General features: G+C 37.9%; 1 protein-coding gene across 2 annotated transcripts in view; it reads left to right on the top strand.

Annotated features, from left to right (window-relative positions):
- The window catches only part of pex5la (peroxisomal biogenesis factor 5-like a), a 105,160-nt gene that overhangs the window by 75,242 nt on the left and 10,185 nt on the right, over positions 1–19,733 (top strand). The window contains exons 8-11 of one of the 2 annotated variants that reach the window (XM_042006791.1): positions 11,473–11,589; positions 12,645–12,788; positions 16,389–16,459; positions 18,115–18,333. In XM_042006791.1, the coding sequence (XP_041862725.1) occupies positions 11,473–11,589; positions 12,645–12,788; positions 16,389–16,459; positions 18,115–18,333 (551 nt within the window). The remainder of the gene's footprint in view (positions 1–11,472; positions 11,590–12,644; positions 12,789–16,388; positions 16,460–18,114; positions 18,334–19,733) is intronic. The other variant, XM_042006790.1, reaches the window with a different exon arrangement.

Raw genomic sequence — 19,733 nt, 5'->3', positions numbered from 1 at the left:
CAGAACCAAACCAAACAATAGACATCAAGACTGTAGATAAACCAAAAAACTTATTTCAGTTATGAAAGTTAAAAAATGTCTTAACTTTCCAAGACCTCTTAATTTTTTGTTAGTGATTTTGACTGATTGCCGCTAATGGGAAAGTGTGTCCAAACTTTTGACTGGCAGTGTATAGATATAGATATAGATATAGATATAGATATAATCCCCATTGGCTAAAAATTTATTTAAAAGTTGTCCCCCACCCCAAATAACAAACACTAAGTGAAATTAAATGAATGAATGAATTTGAACCAAATTATTTTATTTTTATGAATACTGTTTTACACTTTCATCTCATAAGCAAAGCATTTCAAGCCATAGACACTTTTTTATTTTAATATTACATCTCCAGCACCATTGCTCACGTAATCTCTAAATTCTGAAACCCCATCTGTGATATTTCTATGTGTCCTACAGGGTTTTTTTTTTGTTGTTGTTGTTGTTGTTGTTTTGTTTTTGTTTTTTTGTTTTGTTTTGTTTTTTTAATCTCATCCAAATAATCACTTTTGTGCTTCTTAAAATGTATTCACGCTCTTGGTACAAGCTGACTGTTGAATCATGTGTGCTAAATATTCACACATTGAAGTTCATGAGATAGCCGACCCAGAAAAGTATTCACGACTCTGTGCTGGCTAACAATAGGAAGGTAAATAGGTCAGTCATTTTCTCAGCCAGACATATCAGCTATCACAAGAGAAAGGGATGTTACAGTAAGTAGAGATGGGTTCATTCATCTGTGTATTGACACACTAAATGTGTTGAGTTGTGAAATATGTTCTTTCACTATCAGGAGCACAGTAGGGTTTGCCGTGATGAAAACAGAGGAATTACACAGGTTACTTCCTTGTCTGAGAAAGAATCAGCTTTTGTTCCTTTCTGGCTCAAAGGGCTTTCATCACCTTTTCTTCTTCAAAGTCATGTTCATTTTGTAATCCAATAATGAGATGGGTAGAAAGACATTAGATTTTCTGTTAAAACTTCAATGAGTTTTTCCTCCTATGAAATACATTTGGACACTCTTGTATTTTGAAAGGTACAAGAAGCTGAGTTTCTATGTGTGTGGTTTAAGAAAAACAACAAAGTAAAGCTGTTTGTTTTTGTTTTCTTTTTAAGAAACCCCCTTTACTTCTCAATAGATATCTCTGAACTATTGGGTTACATCAACTTTGCTCAGGGTTACAGTTTACACAAATAATAATACAATAATACAATAAATAATAGAAAAAGGGGAGAAAAATGTAAGAAAGTGAGAAGAGCAGCTTATAAGGAATGGACCAGCACACTTGGGGATCCTTCAAATTTAGCAATGACGTCACATCTTGTTTGAGCCAAAAGACTCATCCACCCAAATGGCTCCAGTCTGATCTGAAGGGCAGGTGAGTGATGAGATTCTGAGATTCTCCTGGACAAGCGCCTCAGCATGGAGCATTGATTGGTAATAGTATCTTTCCATCTCGGTCGGACAGCCTAAGTGCCGGTTTCCACTCTGGACGGGCTCCGGTACAAGTGGTCAGTCATTTTGGCTTTAATTGTCAATGTCAAACCCCTAAATCACGTAATTCCTATTTAAGAAGCAGTGCGTACGCATGCCCTTTCATACTTAAAAAGAAAAGGACGGCAGCGACAGCACAGATTGCATTAAATCCGCTCACAGCCTCGCTTCCAATTCATTAGATTAAACAAGGCAGACAAACGTAAGGAAATTAGAGCCTAAAAAGGAGCTGTCAAAGAATTAGTCTCCTAAATGATATGATGATAAATGATAAGAGACTAAGTTTTATACTTTTACACATAAAAATCATTGAAAAGGAAGAGTGAAATAGCAGTGATCTAAAAGACAGAGCTTTAAATGAATTAAAAAAGCTAATAAAAAGATATATAAGGTAGGTAAATGACAGTGCATGTCAAATAAAGACACTGACAATTAATCTAAGGTGCTGACAGGTTAATACTTTCATTAAATAGCAAACCACTGGAACAGCTGGGGGCTAAACAGGGACTTTGGGGAACATTTCTTGGCTGAGAGGCTTGAGAAAGCACTCCCATGGTGGTGATAAAGATGAGATGAAGGTGACTGTGAGGCCTTTTGTTTGATTAAAATAACAGTGGGTAAAATTCATTTTTAAATTTGTAAATTTGTAAATTAATCTTGGTGCAGTTAGAGACTGCAGGGGCACTGCAACTGGAAACAAGTTAGAGATGCAGTTTTGTGATCAAAAGGTCAGTGGTTTTAATCCACAGGGCCCCTGGGGATAGTAAATGAATGATGTGTTCAACTCCCTCAGAAACTTCCATCAGAGTGCATTTAAGCTGAGCACTAAAGCCCAGCACAAGCATGGGGATGCAAAAGGTTTAACCGAGCATGCAGTATGTCTGAATTCACAAAAAATCAAATTAACCAAGATGGAAAATTAGTTTAATGCAAAGTAATACAAAATAAAAACAAAGCTGCAGAAACGGCAAAAGAGAACATGTTACACAAGACAAATACCAACACTGACTCAAGTGCTGTGCTGGTAGGATATGCAAGTCTCTTGTTTTAATATTATTTTGATTTAGAGAAACTACAGTCCTGGCCAAATGTATTGTCAGAGCAATGTTTTAAGTCACCTGCAAGTCTTTTTCTGGCTTGGTTTCTCTCACTTTCTGTTAGTCCCCCTCACAGAGCAGACAGCTCATTCTCTGCCCATCCAGAAAACTCTGCGCACATGTTGTTGTATCAGGAGAGACAGGAAGCATGACGGACAGCTTGGCTCAGAAGAAAAACAGCAGTGGATCTACTATCTGGTATTTGCTTGGGTTTGTAAAGAAGATATTAAATAAAATGTGGTTATCTGCTAAATATTCTGTAAGACCACAAAAGGTAGCAGTACCACAAATTTGTTTCATTGCCTGAAATGTCAATAGCTACAACATAAACAATGTCTTAAACTCTACATGACCACATCTCCACCCACACTGAAGAAAATGTCAAATGTCTGTCCTCCCATTAGCTGCAAAGCAAATTACTCTTTTATCTTCATTTGCCTAATGACAAAAAAGTCCAAAACAGAAAGAAGTAACAGCTGCTTGAGTTTACTTGTATCACACTAGTATCATTTTATGCATGATAATGATAAATTCAACATTTACACAAACATTTACATCCATGTTTGTTTAACAAAACAAAAATGTGTATGATTTCATAAAACCCTAAACAAACTGAAATATTAGTTATAGGCTATATCGCCCGCTCCTAATACTAACATGCTTCACTGTTGGCATGACACAGGACTCATGGAATTTAATAAATTTTTCATGTGTCTTAAACAGACGGCCCCCTTGCCTTATCTGAGAACATAACTTTACACCAGCCTTCTGTTGTCAGTATAGACAGAAATTCAGTCTGTTGTTGATGTTCTTCTTGGAAAGAAATGCATTCTTTCCTGCGCTTCTTGACACAAGGTCATTGCTCAAAAGTCTTTGTTTAACTGTGCAGAAGCATTCACACCTGCCTGCTGTCACTTTAGTGCAGCTCTGCACTGTTGGCAACCTGATTTCATAGCTGACTCCTAAAGAGGATGTTTTTGGCAGAATTGTGACATGTCCAATGGCAATTGGTGGACACTTTTGGATGTCATGTTGTACTTCTGTCCTTAAAGTTTTTAATGATCTGGTACATAGTTCCATCAGGTGCAACACCCTTAGCAGCCATTTCCTAGAATGAACATTTTTATGCAAAGCAGTCATATCTGTACTGCTTTCTTTGCTGACAGAGGATGACCGCAATTTGAACTTTGCTGTCAAATGTCACTCAAAATAATCATGTGAGTTCAGCTGACTTGTATTCACTCAAATTTTTCCCTGTGCTAATATGAATCCAAAATCAAGTTGGCTGGCAATTTTAGGTCAGAACCAAAGTACAAAATAAAAACTGAAATTTAGAACATTTTTGCTAAAAATGTTCTTTGGAATTTCGATAATTACAGCAATAAAGAAATGTGAAAAGCCTGTCATGAAAACTGAAGCAGCAAAAGTTGAGTCACTGCCTAAACATTTGGTCAGGAGTGTATATGGTGCAGCTTGGCAATTTGATTCAGTAGGTGTAAACATGTACTCAGTAATTTAACATTTGCTCCAGACAGGAACAGAAAAGGTAGTAAACTTTGCTGCTATAGCAGGTTATACTTTGACTGATGTTGTGATGAATGGACATTACACTTACCATTCACTGCAGATGCTTTAGCCATCAGTAGAAAAGTGCAAGCAGCTCCCAGCCTCCAGTAGTTAAATATGCTGATATCAAAAACCTCTGGATAGAAGGTAATCATATAAATGCCAAAATCCACTCATAGCACATTGTCCACAATAATGTACTTTATTCTTCTGTTAGTGACATTATCGGGACTCCAGCTTCATATTTTGTCTCACTGACCAAGGCATTGGCCTTCTCAATACAGCAGTGGGTGGCTCATTAACATTAAAAGGCCAGGCCAGCCCTGCTCTGAAGATGAAAAGGGCCTTTTTTGTTATTAATATTTACTGGTGACACTGCTGTGTAAAGTGGGTAAAAGTCACCCAAATCCACGTACTTGTTTTCCTCCAAAGACTCAACTTAATGCAACTCATTGTGGGATAAACAGATAAGAGAAACATTTGCACTTTTAAATTTAGGACACTTAGGTTAAACCACATGAAGTCATGTTTAATTTATTAATATAACCCAAAATTTAAATACACATTCAACATTTTATGGTAACTCAATCCAAAGGAAGGCCATACCTGATTATTAAACACAGTCAACCACCAGATCCTCCTCTCCACACTCTCTGAGCTTGGCATCTCAGCACCTGTCTTCTTGTGGTTTATGTCCTACCTCACAGGAAGACTCTTCAGAGTATCTTGGTAAGGGGGAGTGTCCAGATCACATGGACTGACAACAGGGGTGGTTCCAGGGGGGTCCAGCCAGTCCTTACTTACCTCTACAGATAAGCGTGCAGTGCGACTCTATCCTGCTTGTGCCTATGTCTTCTGCCAGGAATCTTGGTGACACGGTAGACAACCAACTGACCTTTAAGGTCCATCTTACCTCAATTGCCCAGTCTTGCTGATTTGCCAACATCAGGAGGATCAGACCCTACCTGACAGAACACATGGCACAGCTCTTGGTTCCGGCTCTGGTCATTTCATGCATTGACTACTGCGATTCCTTACTGGCAGGCCTGCCTGTATGCTCAGTTATACCTCTGCAGATGATTCAGAATACAGCAGCACCAGAAGAGCTCATGTCACTCCGCTGCTAATCGCTCTTCACTGGCTTCCAGTTGCAGCGCGCATCAAATTCAAAGCTCTGCTTCTGGCTTACAAAACAATAACCCAAACGGCTCCTGTCTACCTTCACTCCTTAATCCAGAGCTACACTCCCTCTCAGCAGTTATGCTCTGCCAGTGAAAGACGCCTAGTGCTCCCACCACAACGTGGCACGAAATCAGTAGCTAGACTCTTTTCCTCTGTTGTTCCCCAAAGGTGGAACGATCTACCACTTAGCTTAACTCTTCTACTTATCAGAATGAGATGGATAGATTTGTCCAGCTCTTTGGCACAACTCAGCACTGAATAAGCTGCATGCACTTGCGCCCAAGATGATATTATATGAAGAAATCGTTATCTTGTGATTAAAAAGGACTATTGTGGGGAGTCGAGGGGAAAAAAATTAACTGCCTCTAGCACTAAACAACAGCACCTGTGTTCAACTGGACTCACAGCAGACTACCGCTCAATTATGATGAGAACAGTATCTGCTAAATGATTGTAGAATAGAATAGAATAGAAAGTAAAACTGAGGAAACTAAGGATAAATACAACTGCAAAGGTTGTGCTCTATAGCACCTGATGGGACTCCTGTCAAGTCACATAATGAAACGTCATATAATACGGCTTTGTACGGCTGTATTTTAAAGAGGATGAAAGACTTTTTTTTTAAAAAGGCTTCACAGATAACTCAAGAGAGAATGATACTGTGTGGTTACAGATAAACTAAGATTAACAAACCAAGGTCTGCAAAACTAAAAAGTATGCCCATTAATTCACACCTCCAACCATGAAATGTAGGCTTTTCTGCAAGTTGGTCATACAGATGCTTGTGTGGGGTAAGGCATGTTTGTAAAGTTATGTAAAGCAGCTAAAATAAGAGTCATAGCTTTTGGTTCCCTCCAGTGATACACAGGATTTAAATTAACCTGCTGAAACTTGGCCTTGTTTTTTCTTAATTAAACTGCCAATGCTGGTGACAAATATACTTCACGGCAATTTAAAAAATATGCATTTCTTGTGAATTAAAAACACATCCACATGTATGCTTCATTTTCATTTGGCAAGCAATTTGTTTTCATCCTGTGGTGTGATTAGGGGTCAAATAAGGAACACAGTAAATGGGGTTTCACGACACAAACATTTGACTGTAAGTCACAAGTAATGAGATGATGAACCAAGTCACGGTGCAAACACAGGTCCACAGTGCAGTGAGAAATAATGAAAATCATCAGCTCAATATTATGTAAATGATCATAATAGCTGCTGCTTCAGAGCCATTGAGACAAGCACCAAGATAAAGATTAAAGTCAGCCTGTGAGAATTAATGCTATGCATTGATTTTGTTAAAGGACTCATTTTTTGGACAGCACATACCCTCAAATATTGATGGAAAGGGCATTAACTCTCTAATAAAAAAATGTTTAGTAAAATGTATGAAATTATGAACAGTGAGTACTTGGTACATTTAAATGTACCAGTGTTAGCTGGAAACTGATAATAGGAAAACAAAACGATCTTTAAATCACCTAAATGAAACTATCCAAGAGTCAGTGGCCAGGTTTCATTCAAACTGATCAGATGAAACACACACCTAAATTATGATAAAGATATTAAAAACATTTTAAAGAGCACCTCCATTGATTTATCATTGTCCTAATGGGCTCAGGAGTTCGAAATATATGTATTGGTACGGCTGTTTACTGTTAGACTGATTATTCTTTATTTGATGTTGCATCCCCTTTTCCATGCCGAGCGGGTCATAACATGTACGAATATTCATGCTTTATTATTAACTGACCACAGTTTAGTGAAGTTATGATAAAGATATTAAAACATTTGTTTTGCATTAGAAAACATAACTTGTGCCTTTTTTTTTTTTTTTTTTTTTGATGTTGACTCCACAACAAAGCTCCACTTGACATTGCCCTGAATTTCGTGATCCTGCACATGATTTTGAAATCATGCCTAATTGTTCGAGAACAAGTGTTGAGACCGTGTCGTTTCACGTAAATTTGTGAGATCAGGGATTTTTATTCAGAATATGAATAAATGGATATAAAACATGCATTAATGGATGTATTCTGTTTTCATTTACATCTTAAACAATTTTCAGCATTTTTGGAATTGGGGTTGTGGTAAAAAAAAAAGAAAGAAAAAGAAAGAAATCAGCTTCTAAATCAAATATAATTTATTCAGTATGCATCTACCTGAATGAAGTATATTGTGAATTTCTAGTAGGGCTCCAGTAAGGATTAAGCACTGTTTTACATGTAAACTATAATTGTAAAGCCAGGTCTTTACAGCAAATTCTGCCTCAGATACTGCACTTTCTACCAGAGCCAACAAAACAGTGGACTCCATCCTTCAGGCAATTTGTGAGCGAGTGAGCTGCCTGCAATTACCTGCCATTTCTCACCATCAAGGACCACACTGCACGCTCAATGTCAATCAAGAAGCTCAGCTCATGTGGAGATGTGACGAACTTTGACACAAACACAAGCATCCTTACAGTATTTCTTTCTGTCTTCACTTCTATATACAGTGTCTCTACACACACACACTAACTGTAAAGAGTGCTGTGGTGTCTTGATGAGTTTCTGGCTACAGAGGACTCAGTAAGTCACACGAGGCTGTTCTGCTCTGTTTGGCATTATTCTTGCCGGTTTGTTCTGCCTCTGACAGGAAGACGGCCAAGAATCATGGAATCAGCCAGCTGGAAAAGGAAAACTGTGGCAATTCATTTCATACAAGTTTTTTTTTCAGTCACGACACTAAATGCCTCTGCAGTGAAAGTAATGTGCACGTGGAGCAATGGAACGAGCTATTAAACACAAAACCCACAGGAAAAAAAATGCTAATTTATCTAAACTTAATACCAACATAACTTCTATTCAGAATTGTTTTGTAATACATTATACTGACACATATTTACCTCTCCCCTAAGTGGCTAAATTAAACAATAAGCAATTAATTTGCCAGCCAATGGATTAAAAGCTTATAAAAGCAATTATTATTTATTGGATATCAGTCAACCTACACAACCATCTCATGTCCCCCATCACTACCACAGTCTAAAATCATATTTTTCTAAATTTATTTCAGTCTGATGTCAGAATATGTCTGATTCAGCACACCGCTTGCATCCTCTCTCTTCTCTGAGCTCTCTCCAGCAAGTTAAAATCTTACCTCTTGCTCTGTTCCTTTCTCTCTTTTTTCTTCTCACTTCATCTGATAACGTCCTCTTGGGTTTTTTCAGTCAAAGTGTTAATATCCAGTTGATGGCATGGGACATGATGCCGTAATGCAAAACCCAGCTGTCAAATGAGGCTCCAGCTCAATACGGTACAGTTCCTCAGCCCTGAGACACTGCAGGGCAATGACAGGCCCAGGAATGTGCATAATGAATGTCAGTGTGCCATCAACAGGAGAATTTTAAGTCAGGAAACTGAAGTTTATCTATGTGAGCTGCACGATAACCAAAGAACCAAAGAAAGAGTTGCTCATATTAAGACCTTGGCAAATAAGAGGTTGGGGTAGAAGAGATGCCTAACCAATGTTGAGGAAATGGTGCAGCTCACATATGTTTTATTGTTCCAGATTCCAGACTTCCTTTCATAATAACATGAATGGAATAGAGTAGTACTGTCAGAAATGTAGGGGCATCTAAGAGCATAGTTTTGGACTTAAACCAAGTTAACACCTTTCATTTCTTTTTCCTTTCTCAAGTGTGTTGAAGAAAATATGGTGACCTCAATAAATATAAAAACTAATGCCTTACAACGTGGACATTATAAAACTGATTAAAGTTAAAATAAATGTATTAGCTCCAACATTACTGTGTTATACAGTGTCTATGGGCTCAAATTTCCAAGTGTTAAAAAGGAATGCTTTTTTTCAGATTTGACAAGAATCAAATGTTAAATAAATTTTTTTGACAGCTTGTCTTGTACTATTATAACAAACTAAAGTCAACTGCATTTCTGACTATAGGCAACTCAACATCCTTTAAAAGAGAATTTCTGTTTCCATGTCTGCTTTACCTGATTAGTCAGCTTTCATCTGGAACTAATTAAATCTGTTTATCAAAAATAACAAATATAAAAACTTTTCTTTCAGTGATCCTAGTTTATGAAACAAAGCATGCTCCTCATTCAGAAGTTACTGTTACGAAAATCTTTTGCAGCACCGTGGAGGCTTTTTCAGACACTCTGTATTCATGGCAACAGTTTTAAAGGGGTAGTGCACCCAAAAATTTGTTTTTTGAGCAGTAAACAACACAGTATTACTTAATTGTGATACTGGTGATAAAATTTGTATTTTTTAAATTTATTTCATAAACAGGATTTTTGTGGGTAAAAAATGGCTCATAAAAAAGTAAATAAAAAGTAAAACCAGGTTTTTATTTATTTTTTTATTTGTTTATTTATTGTGACGTAGAGAGGTTATGACATGAGAAAATTTAGAAAACCCCACAGCCCCTCCCTCCAGATGCAAACAGATGGGTCCTGCCTTGCAGGTAAAGAAAACCACGCCCACCAATGCATGTGAAGGGATGTGAACTTATATGGTGTAGATTTGCTAGTTTCAGACTTCTATTCTTTCACCAAGTTTCTGATTAAATATTCCTGAAATGAGACAGTGAGCTTTTGAGGGATGTAAGAGTAAGACCGGACTTTATTCTTTACCTGCTGATCCTCATCTGGCGACAGACAGTAGCCCAAATCATACCAGCTGCAACGTACAGCAGCACTTCCTGCAGCTGCCACAACCTGCTGCGAGTCTCCACAGCTTTTCAGAGCTGCTGGAGCTGCTGGCAGGTCAGCGTAACAGCACTAACAGCTCACACAGATACGGTTCAGGACCACCTTGTTTAAGTGTAGCTGAGGAGGTTCAGGAGGGTAAAAAGTCTTCCACTTCAAGACCACTCTATGGCATAGGTGCTTTGTGAATCTCGCTTTCCATCTTGCCAGTGAGCTGAGCTGCTGTCTGTCAATCATTTCTGCCTGTGTGTCCCACCCCACCCACTCTCAGCTCCCTGATCACCCCACACCTCCCACCCCAACCCTTGTAGCAGTGGGTGGAGTTTCGCAAAAAGTAGAGGGTGTAGTTACACTGTAAGAGGAAGTTATGCATTAAATTTCCTAGGATTTTTTTTTTAATAAAAAAAAAATTCTTAGGATTTTTTTTATTCAGAGTATCTGTCAGACTAATTATATATACATATATATATATATATATATATATATATATATATATATATATATATACATACATACATACATACATACATACATACATACATACATACATATACAGATATATAGTTACAGCTAGCATAAGTTAATTTAAAGTTTCTGCTGTACATTAGAATGATAATTTTCAGTCCGATTACCAAGTTATTTTTACCAAGTTGGTTTATTAAAGAAATTTAATTATTCACATATCTTGTAGCTTGCATCTAAAACGCCCAAGCTTTGTTTTCCTGTTTCCTTTCAGACAGAAAACAAGAAGCAATTGCAGGAAGTGAACTGGTATAACTTCAGGTTTCCCATTCCCAATAATTTTAAAATTTTCGGTCAGCAAATGAAAGAACACTTCAAATGTCAAGCTAATATAGATTTTCAATCTTCAGATTTTTTCTTTAACTAAAAACAATTAAAAACAGTTAAGAAAGTCAATACCAGAATATGATTTAGTATACATTAATACTGATTACTTTGATTTCTTTTTATGTTTGTTTATGTATTTCTTGTTATTTCCAATTAACCTGTCAGATAAATTAGAACACGAGAGTCTGGTTTTTGGTTTTTGTTTTTTTCGTTTGTTTGTTTTGTTTTTTTGTTTGTTTTATTTTGTTTGCTTTTTCTTGAGGTTTTGCACATTATTTTTCATTTAAGGCATGGATTGTCCCTTTTAACTCTGCCTCTGCATACAATTTTAATGAGTCAGCAAGTGTGGAGTCCGTATATTACAGAGCCTGACAGATGTGACATTTCCAACAGAAGGGTGATGGGAAATGTAACAAGAGCTGTTGTTCTACAGAGCACTAATCACTCATTCCTCCTGTCAACTTCCACTCTCTCCCCATCTATCCATCCTTCATACTTGCTCTATGTCCCCTCTCTACGATGTCTGTAGTCGGATACTGAGTTCTGGGACAAGATGCAGGCGGAGTGGGAGGAGCTGGCACGGCGAAACTGGCTGACAGAAAACGAGCAGGCGCAGATTCCCTCCAGTGTATCTCCACACGAGAAGGTCACTGTCGTTAAAAGGTTACACGCATGAGCAAAAATTTGTTCTGTTACTGATGTGGTCATAAACAATACTTACAGCATGTGTACTGTAAACAGTGTCTGCATTTGTTCATCCATACACAAGAAGAGGCACTCTTTAAAATTACTCCCAATTTGGAGTAATTTAGTGGTCTTAAAGGGATACTTTTGGTAAGTTTATATAAGATACTTCCCCATTCCCATATTAAATGTGTTACTTACATAAAGCTGTTTTACATTGCAGAATACACCCAGAGTATTTTCACATTTATTGCTTATGGTCAGAAAGTCCTTTAACACAGAAAACTGAAGCAAAAATATCAACCTATGCCCTTTCAAAACCAACAAGACTCCTTTGCAAAAGCATTCATTTAACATTACAGAACACAGAAGCTGATTCCTCGTTTCCATGTGTGATTTTATACTTCTAACAACTTAAATTTGGCTTGAACCATTGCTGTGACAGAAAATCAAAGCAGCAGTAGAAGAGTAATTTCTGTGTTCTGAAAAGAAATGCAGCTCATAATCACTTTTATGGTAAATAAAAAAAAATAAAGTAATTGCATCAACCATATTGGAATAAGATGTGATAAAGCTTGTTTGACACCGGTACATGTGACTTAATGTAATGCACCCTTCAGCTGACCCTCATAGCAGGAAATCACATGAGATCAGACTTCTGGGATTTTTGATTGATCCCAGCACAGAGCTAATTCATCCAGAAAAAAGCAGTTTCAAAGTCACTGAGCTCAAACACATGCAGTACACCAGGGTAATCGCAGTTTGAAAATGCAAAGTTTAACATTTAAAGAGAACAGCCAAACCCAGAGGAGCTCAACCCAGGTTTGATGTGAAGCAGAAAAGATCGATTCCTGCTGCCTAAGCTTTGCTTAAATATACAACAGCGCAGAACAGTTGTATTGGTTTGCATCTGAATGTGAAGGAAGCAAACTGACATTCTTACTGTCCCTGTTTCTTACTTTTTTATTTTTTTTATTTTTATTCTTTTTTTTTATTTTTTTTTTTTTTTGCTGACAGGGTTACTACTTCCACACAGATAATCCTTATAAGGACTTGCCTAATGCTTTTGAGGAGGGACTAAAGAAATGTCGCGAGGGAGACCTGCCAAACGCAGTGCTTTTGCTGGAAGCAGCCGTCTTACAGGACCCCCATGACTCAGAGGTGAATTCATTTAGTACTCACACATGCACACACACACAGACGTTAACATCCACTTTTCTTTTCACCCTCATCTGACTTAGTTAATCTGGGGGATATTCCTATTTTCAAATTAGATATAGTTTGAGAAAAGAAGTAGGTAAATTTATAGTACAGAAGTCTAATAGCACTTACTGGTCCACTATTCAGGATCATTTAAAGTCATATCCAGCCCATCTCAATGCGCCTTATGCTGTGTGTGGCAGAGTGCTCTGTACAGTGGTGGAGTCAAACAAGAGAAGATTTAAGATGAAAGTTATTAATGTGTTATTTAAATTGTGGAATTTGGATGACCAACAGAGCCACCTGCAGTGTAGAACTCCTGGATATAGCAGCCTACAGAGAGGAGTGTCCAGGTGTGCCATCACTCCAACCCCATGAACACAAACCTCACCACAAGCCTAAACGTGGAGCCCTTGTGTACCCAGAGCATCATACCATGCACAAAAGTGGGGTTTTCCCAACCAAAAAGAGTTGTTTACTGTAGCAAAAATACTCAAGTTGCTCTTTAAGAGTTTTTCCACTAGCAGTATGCTGAATATGATCTCATTCACACGCACACACACACGTTTCAAAAGAAGTGACCTCTTTGCAAGTTGAAAGAGCAAAGCCGTCATACAAAGTGCTTTCAGGATCCCCTGGAATATACAGAAATATGGCAGTTATTCTGAGGAGAGGATTATCCCGCACTGTATGGAACTAATACGATTCAAAAATTCCTTCCAGGGTGCTTAGTGGCTTATTGCCCCACTCTGAATCATTCAGAAATAATTTCCCCCCACATTTCAAAGAGCCAAACAAATGGCTTCAACGGAGATTAACTTCATAACAGGTTATTTAATTTTTCCCTAACACACACAATACAGAGTGATTTAGTGTCAAAATTTGCATTTTACTCAGTTTTGTTATTGTGTGGCCTCTTGTGTGGTGATCAATAGTCCTGTCACATTTAAAGTTTGCTGAGCAAAAGCTTAACAAAATCCATCTGAGCAGAAACTATTAACTACAGCAGAATCTTAAAATGTGGAGAGTATTGATCCTTGATGTTTCAAGCCATTTGGCATTTACTATTTTGCAGATGACAGCTGATAATTTAACTTAAAGCATTACAGAGAATGAAGGTAATGTAGTTACAGCTGATTAAATCTGTAGTGCTTAACTTTAATATTTAGAGTTTGCTTTATTCAAAGCCTTGTCAAAAAGTTTATGTAGTTTGAAAACAACTGAGTGTCCTGCTAGCAGAAATTTAGCCCAAAATTTTAGTCTTTAAGCAGCTTGAAGATCTTACTGTTTCCAGAAAAACAGAATAAGATTGATTCCGGTCATATCCCTTTCAGCGCTGTACACGTTATGTACAGATCAATGGACGTACTTATCAAATATGGGATAAGCTTTGTGCCGCTGGGGAGCGAATCTGAATTCTTTATATTTGAATTTAAATCATTCAATTTTAATCTGAATATTCCTGTTTGAATAATTGCTTTAAAAAACTGAATCCAAATTACCATATTTGATACTGAATCTTTGTTTTTTGAATGTGTATATTGGTAAAGTTGAAACTTTTGTATTTGAAAAAATTCATTCCCTAATTCATTTTCATAGTTCAGTTTCAGTTCTCTCCATTCAAATTCAGATCTGAAATTCAAATTCAGAACTGAAATTCAAACTTTTGTGCCATACATCCGGGACCTGATGTGAGGCAAAACTAGTCGATCGCAGATGGAGTAACTTCAGTTTTGTGCAGTTGTTCTCAATGGCTACAAGCAGAGGGAGGGCGAGGGGAGGGTGGCGGCGGGGAGAGAAAGAGACGCTAAGATCCAGGCCAGCTCTCTCGCTACAACGGCAGTTACCGTTTTTGCAGTGGCACCTGCCATTTCTGTAGCGGTAGTTACCGTTTCCTCAACGGTCTCAGCGGTTTGCCACTGTGGGCTGGTTGCAGACTTTTCACATTAGTGGTAACTCCTAATACAAGAAAAATGTGTGTAAGTTTGCACAGATTAATCTGCACCTCAAGTGACGTACATACACCATGTAGGCTATAACGGACCAGCTTGATCTTTTGCGTTGGTTTGGAAACATTTTAGTAAGTAACTCGCCGGGCTGCAGACACACCAGATCATGTCTGTGACGGCGCATCGCTGTCACTTGAGGTGCACTTTCAAATACAAAAGTTTCAACTTTACCAATATACACATTCAAAAAACAAAGATTCAATATCAAATATGGTAATTTGTAATCTTTGCAGAAGAAGTATAAAAATGTATATTGAAAACAAACTTTAAAAAAAAAATAAAAGAAATTGACTAAGATAGATGATAAAATCTATGAAAACTTACAGTGTGAGGGTCTAACACTTGGTTTAATAAAAGGCAGCAAATAGACAAGTTTTTAATCCTGATTTAAATCAGCTGAAAGTTTCAGCAGACCTGCAGTTTTCTGGGAGTTTGTTCCACATGTGAGGAGCATAAAAGCTGAACGCTGCCTCTCCATGTTTAGTTCTGATTCTGGGAACAGAAAGTAGACCTGACCCTGATGACCTGAGGGATCTGGTTGGTTCATAATAACCCAGAGGATCCTGAATGTATTTTGGTCCTAAACCATTCAGTTCTTTGTAAACTAACAGGAGGATTTTGAAGTCAATTCTTTGACAGACAGGAAGCCAGTGTAAAGATCTGAGGACCGGAGTTATTTGATCCACTTTCTTGGTCTTATTGAGGACTCGAGCAGCAGCGTTCTGGATTAATTGCAGCTGTCTGACGGACTTTTTAGGGAGACCCTTAAGGACAACGTAGTAGCCTAGTCTACTAAAAAAAAAGTACCAGTATATTTGAGTAAATCTAGTGTATGCTGCAACTTTCCCATGCACTGGTAGCAACACATTTCAGGTCTAACAGCAATGACCACTTTGAACATGCCAAAGAGGGAAGCAGCTATAACAGTGGAGATGAGAAAGACAGCAACAACTAGCCTGAGGTGGAAAAATCTGTAACACATCCAAGAAGTTTAAAAACTTTTAAGATGAGAAGGAAGATTATAGTCCAGAATAAGACAGCTATTATCCACACTGCCAGGGTAATTACTGTCTCTGCCTGAAGCGAGAGACAACATTTTCACATTGTATGTTTTTAATTGTTAATTGCACTTAGTTTAAATTTGCTTCAGGAAGTGTTGTTAAGGAATTATTTATCCCCAAGTTAATGTTTTATGCCACATTAAACTTTCAGAAATCAAATGTGAAAATATGTCTGGTTTCGTTTGTTAGCTGTCAAAACCTGAATTATCATCTTCTTTTCATCATTTGATATATGATATTAATGATTGACATATATGATACCTGAATGATTTAATAGAGTAGCTGGAAGTATCTAAAGAGCATAATCTAAACTTGTTTGTATAATTTGTAGTTCCATGTACCTTTGTTACAGCTGACAAAATATGTAACTAAATGAAGCGTTTAAATGCTCATCTGAAATCATTGGCAACATTGGTATCAACTGTTCTGTGATGGATCTCAGTGTTTGTTTTTCCCGTTTAACTGTTATATTTTTATTGTTTTCCCTGCAGGCCTGGCAAGTGTTGGGGACCACACAGGCTGAAAATGAGAATGAGCAGGCAGCAATTGTCTCCCTCCAAAGGTAATCAGAAACATTGTCATCCAGCACGATTCAAAATCGAACCTTGCTCAGACATACAGCAGTGTGTGTGTTGTACTGTTCAGTAACACTATTTACGCAAGTGCAACGCTGAGGTGTTTTGTTTAAAGATGAACCCACATAATAGCCCACAAGCTTCTACAATTTTCTGACAGCAGAATATCTAACCAAAAACAAACAGGGGAAATAATCTATTTTTTTTTTTTTTTTTTTACTTTAAATACCCGTTTTATATTAAAAGCTCCAAGAAGAAACCTTCAGTTTGTTTTAGAGTTACCAAAGTTACCCACAACATGAAGACGTTCTTTTTTAATTATTTTTCTTAAAAAAGAGGAACCCCTCATGGATGTTGATTTTAAGTCAGGTTCTCACCAATCCTTAATGGGAGGTGGCCCACTTTCATTGATATCAAAGCTGAATCCAGAAAGCAGCTTTCTGGATGTGTGATAGACAAAGCAACAGAAAACACCAGACGGCCATTCAGCAGAAAGCATCCTTTCTGTTCCAAGTTCTTCATTTCTGCTTCATTCTGTAAAATAAACATTCAAAACACTTTTTTCTGAATGAATGGATTAGAAAGGAGGGAAATAATGTAATTACAACTTACAAGAACTTTGTTTAATCCTACATGCTCATGCATATTAATACCATTCAAATCTCATTTTGTTTGAAGGGTTCATATTTTACTTTATTATGTAATCACCCCATCTGTGAAGGGAGTTGTTTGGTAGGAAGTGAGACCGGGTGTTTAGCTGGCATTAGTTCTCTTGTTACTACACAGGCTTCTCTTCAGATGGAAAGCATCATGTTACAATGCTGTTGGATTTGTTTATTTCATGAATCACAAAAAATAAAAGCTGCATAGAATACTGAACATATGCTTTTGGACGTCAGAGTTAGCCTCCACAGCTCGTTCTGAAGTGCTGTGAAAAACTACTGAATCAAAAAGGTAAATTATTTATCTTCAGATGTTTTTACAGACCCATTTTGTCCCTGAAAAAAACATCTTGTCTGGTCACTAAAATAAATTCTAGTCTAAACTGAATATGAGTGGCATGAGCCAATATTTGTGCAATCTTCACCATTAAGAGTTCACAGCAGGGGGCTGAGTTCAGTTGGTGGGAGATTATGAAGGTTTTAAGGAAGTTGGCGAAGCAGATCAGGCATGAATCTTGATGAAAGCTGAATCTTGTTTGGCTTCTCCCCTAGTCTCCTAACTAATCCAAGCCGTTCATCGAACACTGTTCCATGCTGTTTTCCTTTTCACTTACAAAAGCCAGCATAGATCTCAGTGGCAATCAGCCATATAACCGATGATGTAACCAATGATATAACACGAGCAATCATCTCAAATGCACTTTCCATTTCTGCAGTGATCGCCATGGGTGTTTTTGTCTAAATGCAAAGTTAATTCAAATCATACAGATGTGGGCAGCATGCAGAGCTGCTCCTCTGTGGGAGAGGCAGGCCAGGAAAGGTGCAGCTCATCCATCCTGGCATGGAAATCATTAGCCACTGCCTGATGTTCCTCTGCTTAGGCCTGTCCCAATTAATGTCTGTCAAATCTAAATTTCTCTTTGAAGTGTGCACATTACACTATCTTTCCTGTCCCATGCCTGGTTCTTGTCTCCATCCAGGTGTTTGGAGCTCCACCCAAATAACCTATTGGCCCTCATGGCTCTGGCAGTGAGCCTGACCAACACTGGTATGCGTCATGATGCCTGTGAGGCCTTGCTTCGATGGCTGAGACACAATCCTAAGTACAAGCACTTGCTGAAAGGCAAGAACCACCTGATGGGATCCCCAAACTCTCAGCGCAGGATGTCTTACGCTCACAACATGACCGGGTATGAAAGGTTGAGTATTTCAACTCTTTACTGACTGTCTAGTTACGATATGAATGGACTACGGTGAGACATGAACACTGTCTTAAAATTGAAAAACACATTTACTATGAGGGTCCTCTTTTATTGATGTGTGATTGATAATTCTACTGACTGGTTTAGTGATTAACCAGCACACAAAGTTTGACCTGAGATGCACCCCTGTTATGCAGCACAGTTATGCGGAAGTATTCCTTCGTAATTGGTCAGTTTGTGATAATATGTTTCCGGATTTCTGGATTTTCTCACTACCCTCGACTACAAGAACATATATGACCAGCTTGAGCTATGCCAACCCTACCGTACGCAGATGCTGCAAGGGTATAAATCCAGTTTAATCAATTAAATTTTGCATAACAACGATACATATTTAAAGATGAGCGTTTAGCGTTTAGATTAGTAGACACTTCTTCTCCAAATCAACTAACATCTGAGCAATGAGGTGGTTAGGTAGTAGTGTTAAAGGTTTTGCCCAGGACCCAACTGGAAGGTGTTAATTTAGACCGAACTGTATTGAGTTCCTTGTGAGATTCGACCTCAGGTCGAATGCATGGGAGACAGACACCCAGGTAACTGAGCTATCCAGCTACATGCATACAGATAAAGCACACAAAAGTCCCCCCACCCACTTATTCCATTTTCCACAGACAAACTTCAATCTCTAATATTACACTTGATGCTGCTGTGAGGAAGTAATATCTTGGGAATCCCCCCCCCCCCACACACACACACACACACACACACACTTATGACTACGACTACATGACCACAGAGGCTGCCACCACAGGATTCACCTAGATCGTGGCCGGCTGGGTCACCACAGCCATAAGGATGAAGTGCAGGACCCCACCAACCACCTTAACAAGGGTGATCAACCTTGCAGACTGAGCAGGCATAGTTCCCCGCATGAAGGATCCCAATAAGGACAACACTGGAAAACACTAGGGTTTAAATAAAAGTAAAGAGGATCAAATAAATCCAATAATGATAATAATAATAATGAAAATTTAAATAAATAATAAAATTTTAAATAAATAACAAATGAATAAATAAATAGAAACAGCAGTATAAAGGTACATGTAAGCATTTATATACCAAAACAATAAAACTAGAATAAAGAAAACTAAACTGGTAGACTGTTCCACAAATGTAAAGCATAAAAGTTAAAAGAGGACTCACTATTAAGAAATGATGAACGAGAGAATGGCCAAACCACTTCAAAAATCAATCATCACAAAAGTTAATCAAATTTCAAATGATCCAGATCAAACATTTCTATTTGATTATTACACAATTTAATTGTGGTGGTGTGTACCGCGTGCTCTCATGACAAATGCATCAATGAGAGAAAGTCAATAAGCTGTAGTGGTTGT

The sequence above is a fragment of the Melanotaenia boesemani genome, chromosome 14 (genome assembly GCF_017639745.1).
Source record: "Melanotaenia boesemani isolate fMelBoe1 chromosome 14, fMelBoe1.pri, whole genome shotgun sequence".
Lineage (NCBI taxonomy): Eukaryota > Metazoa > Chordata > Actinopteri > Atheriniformes > Melanotaeniidae > Melanotaenia > Melanotaenia boesemani.
The sequence above is the reverse complement of the archived record's forward strand: the minus strand, read 5'-3'. Positions and strand labels throughout refer to the sequence as shown.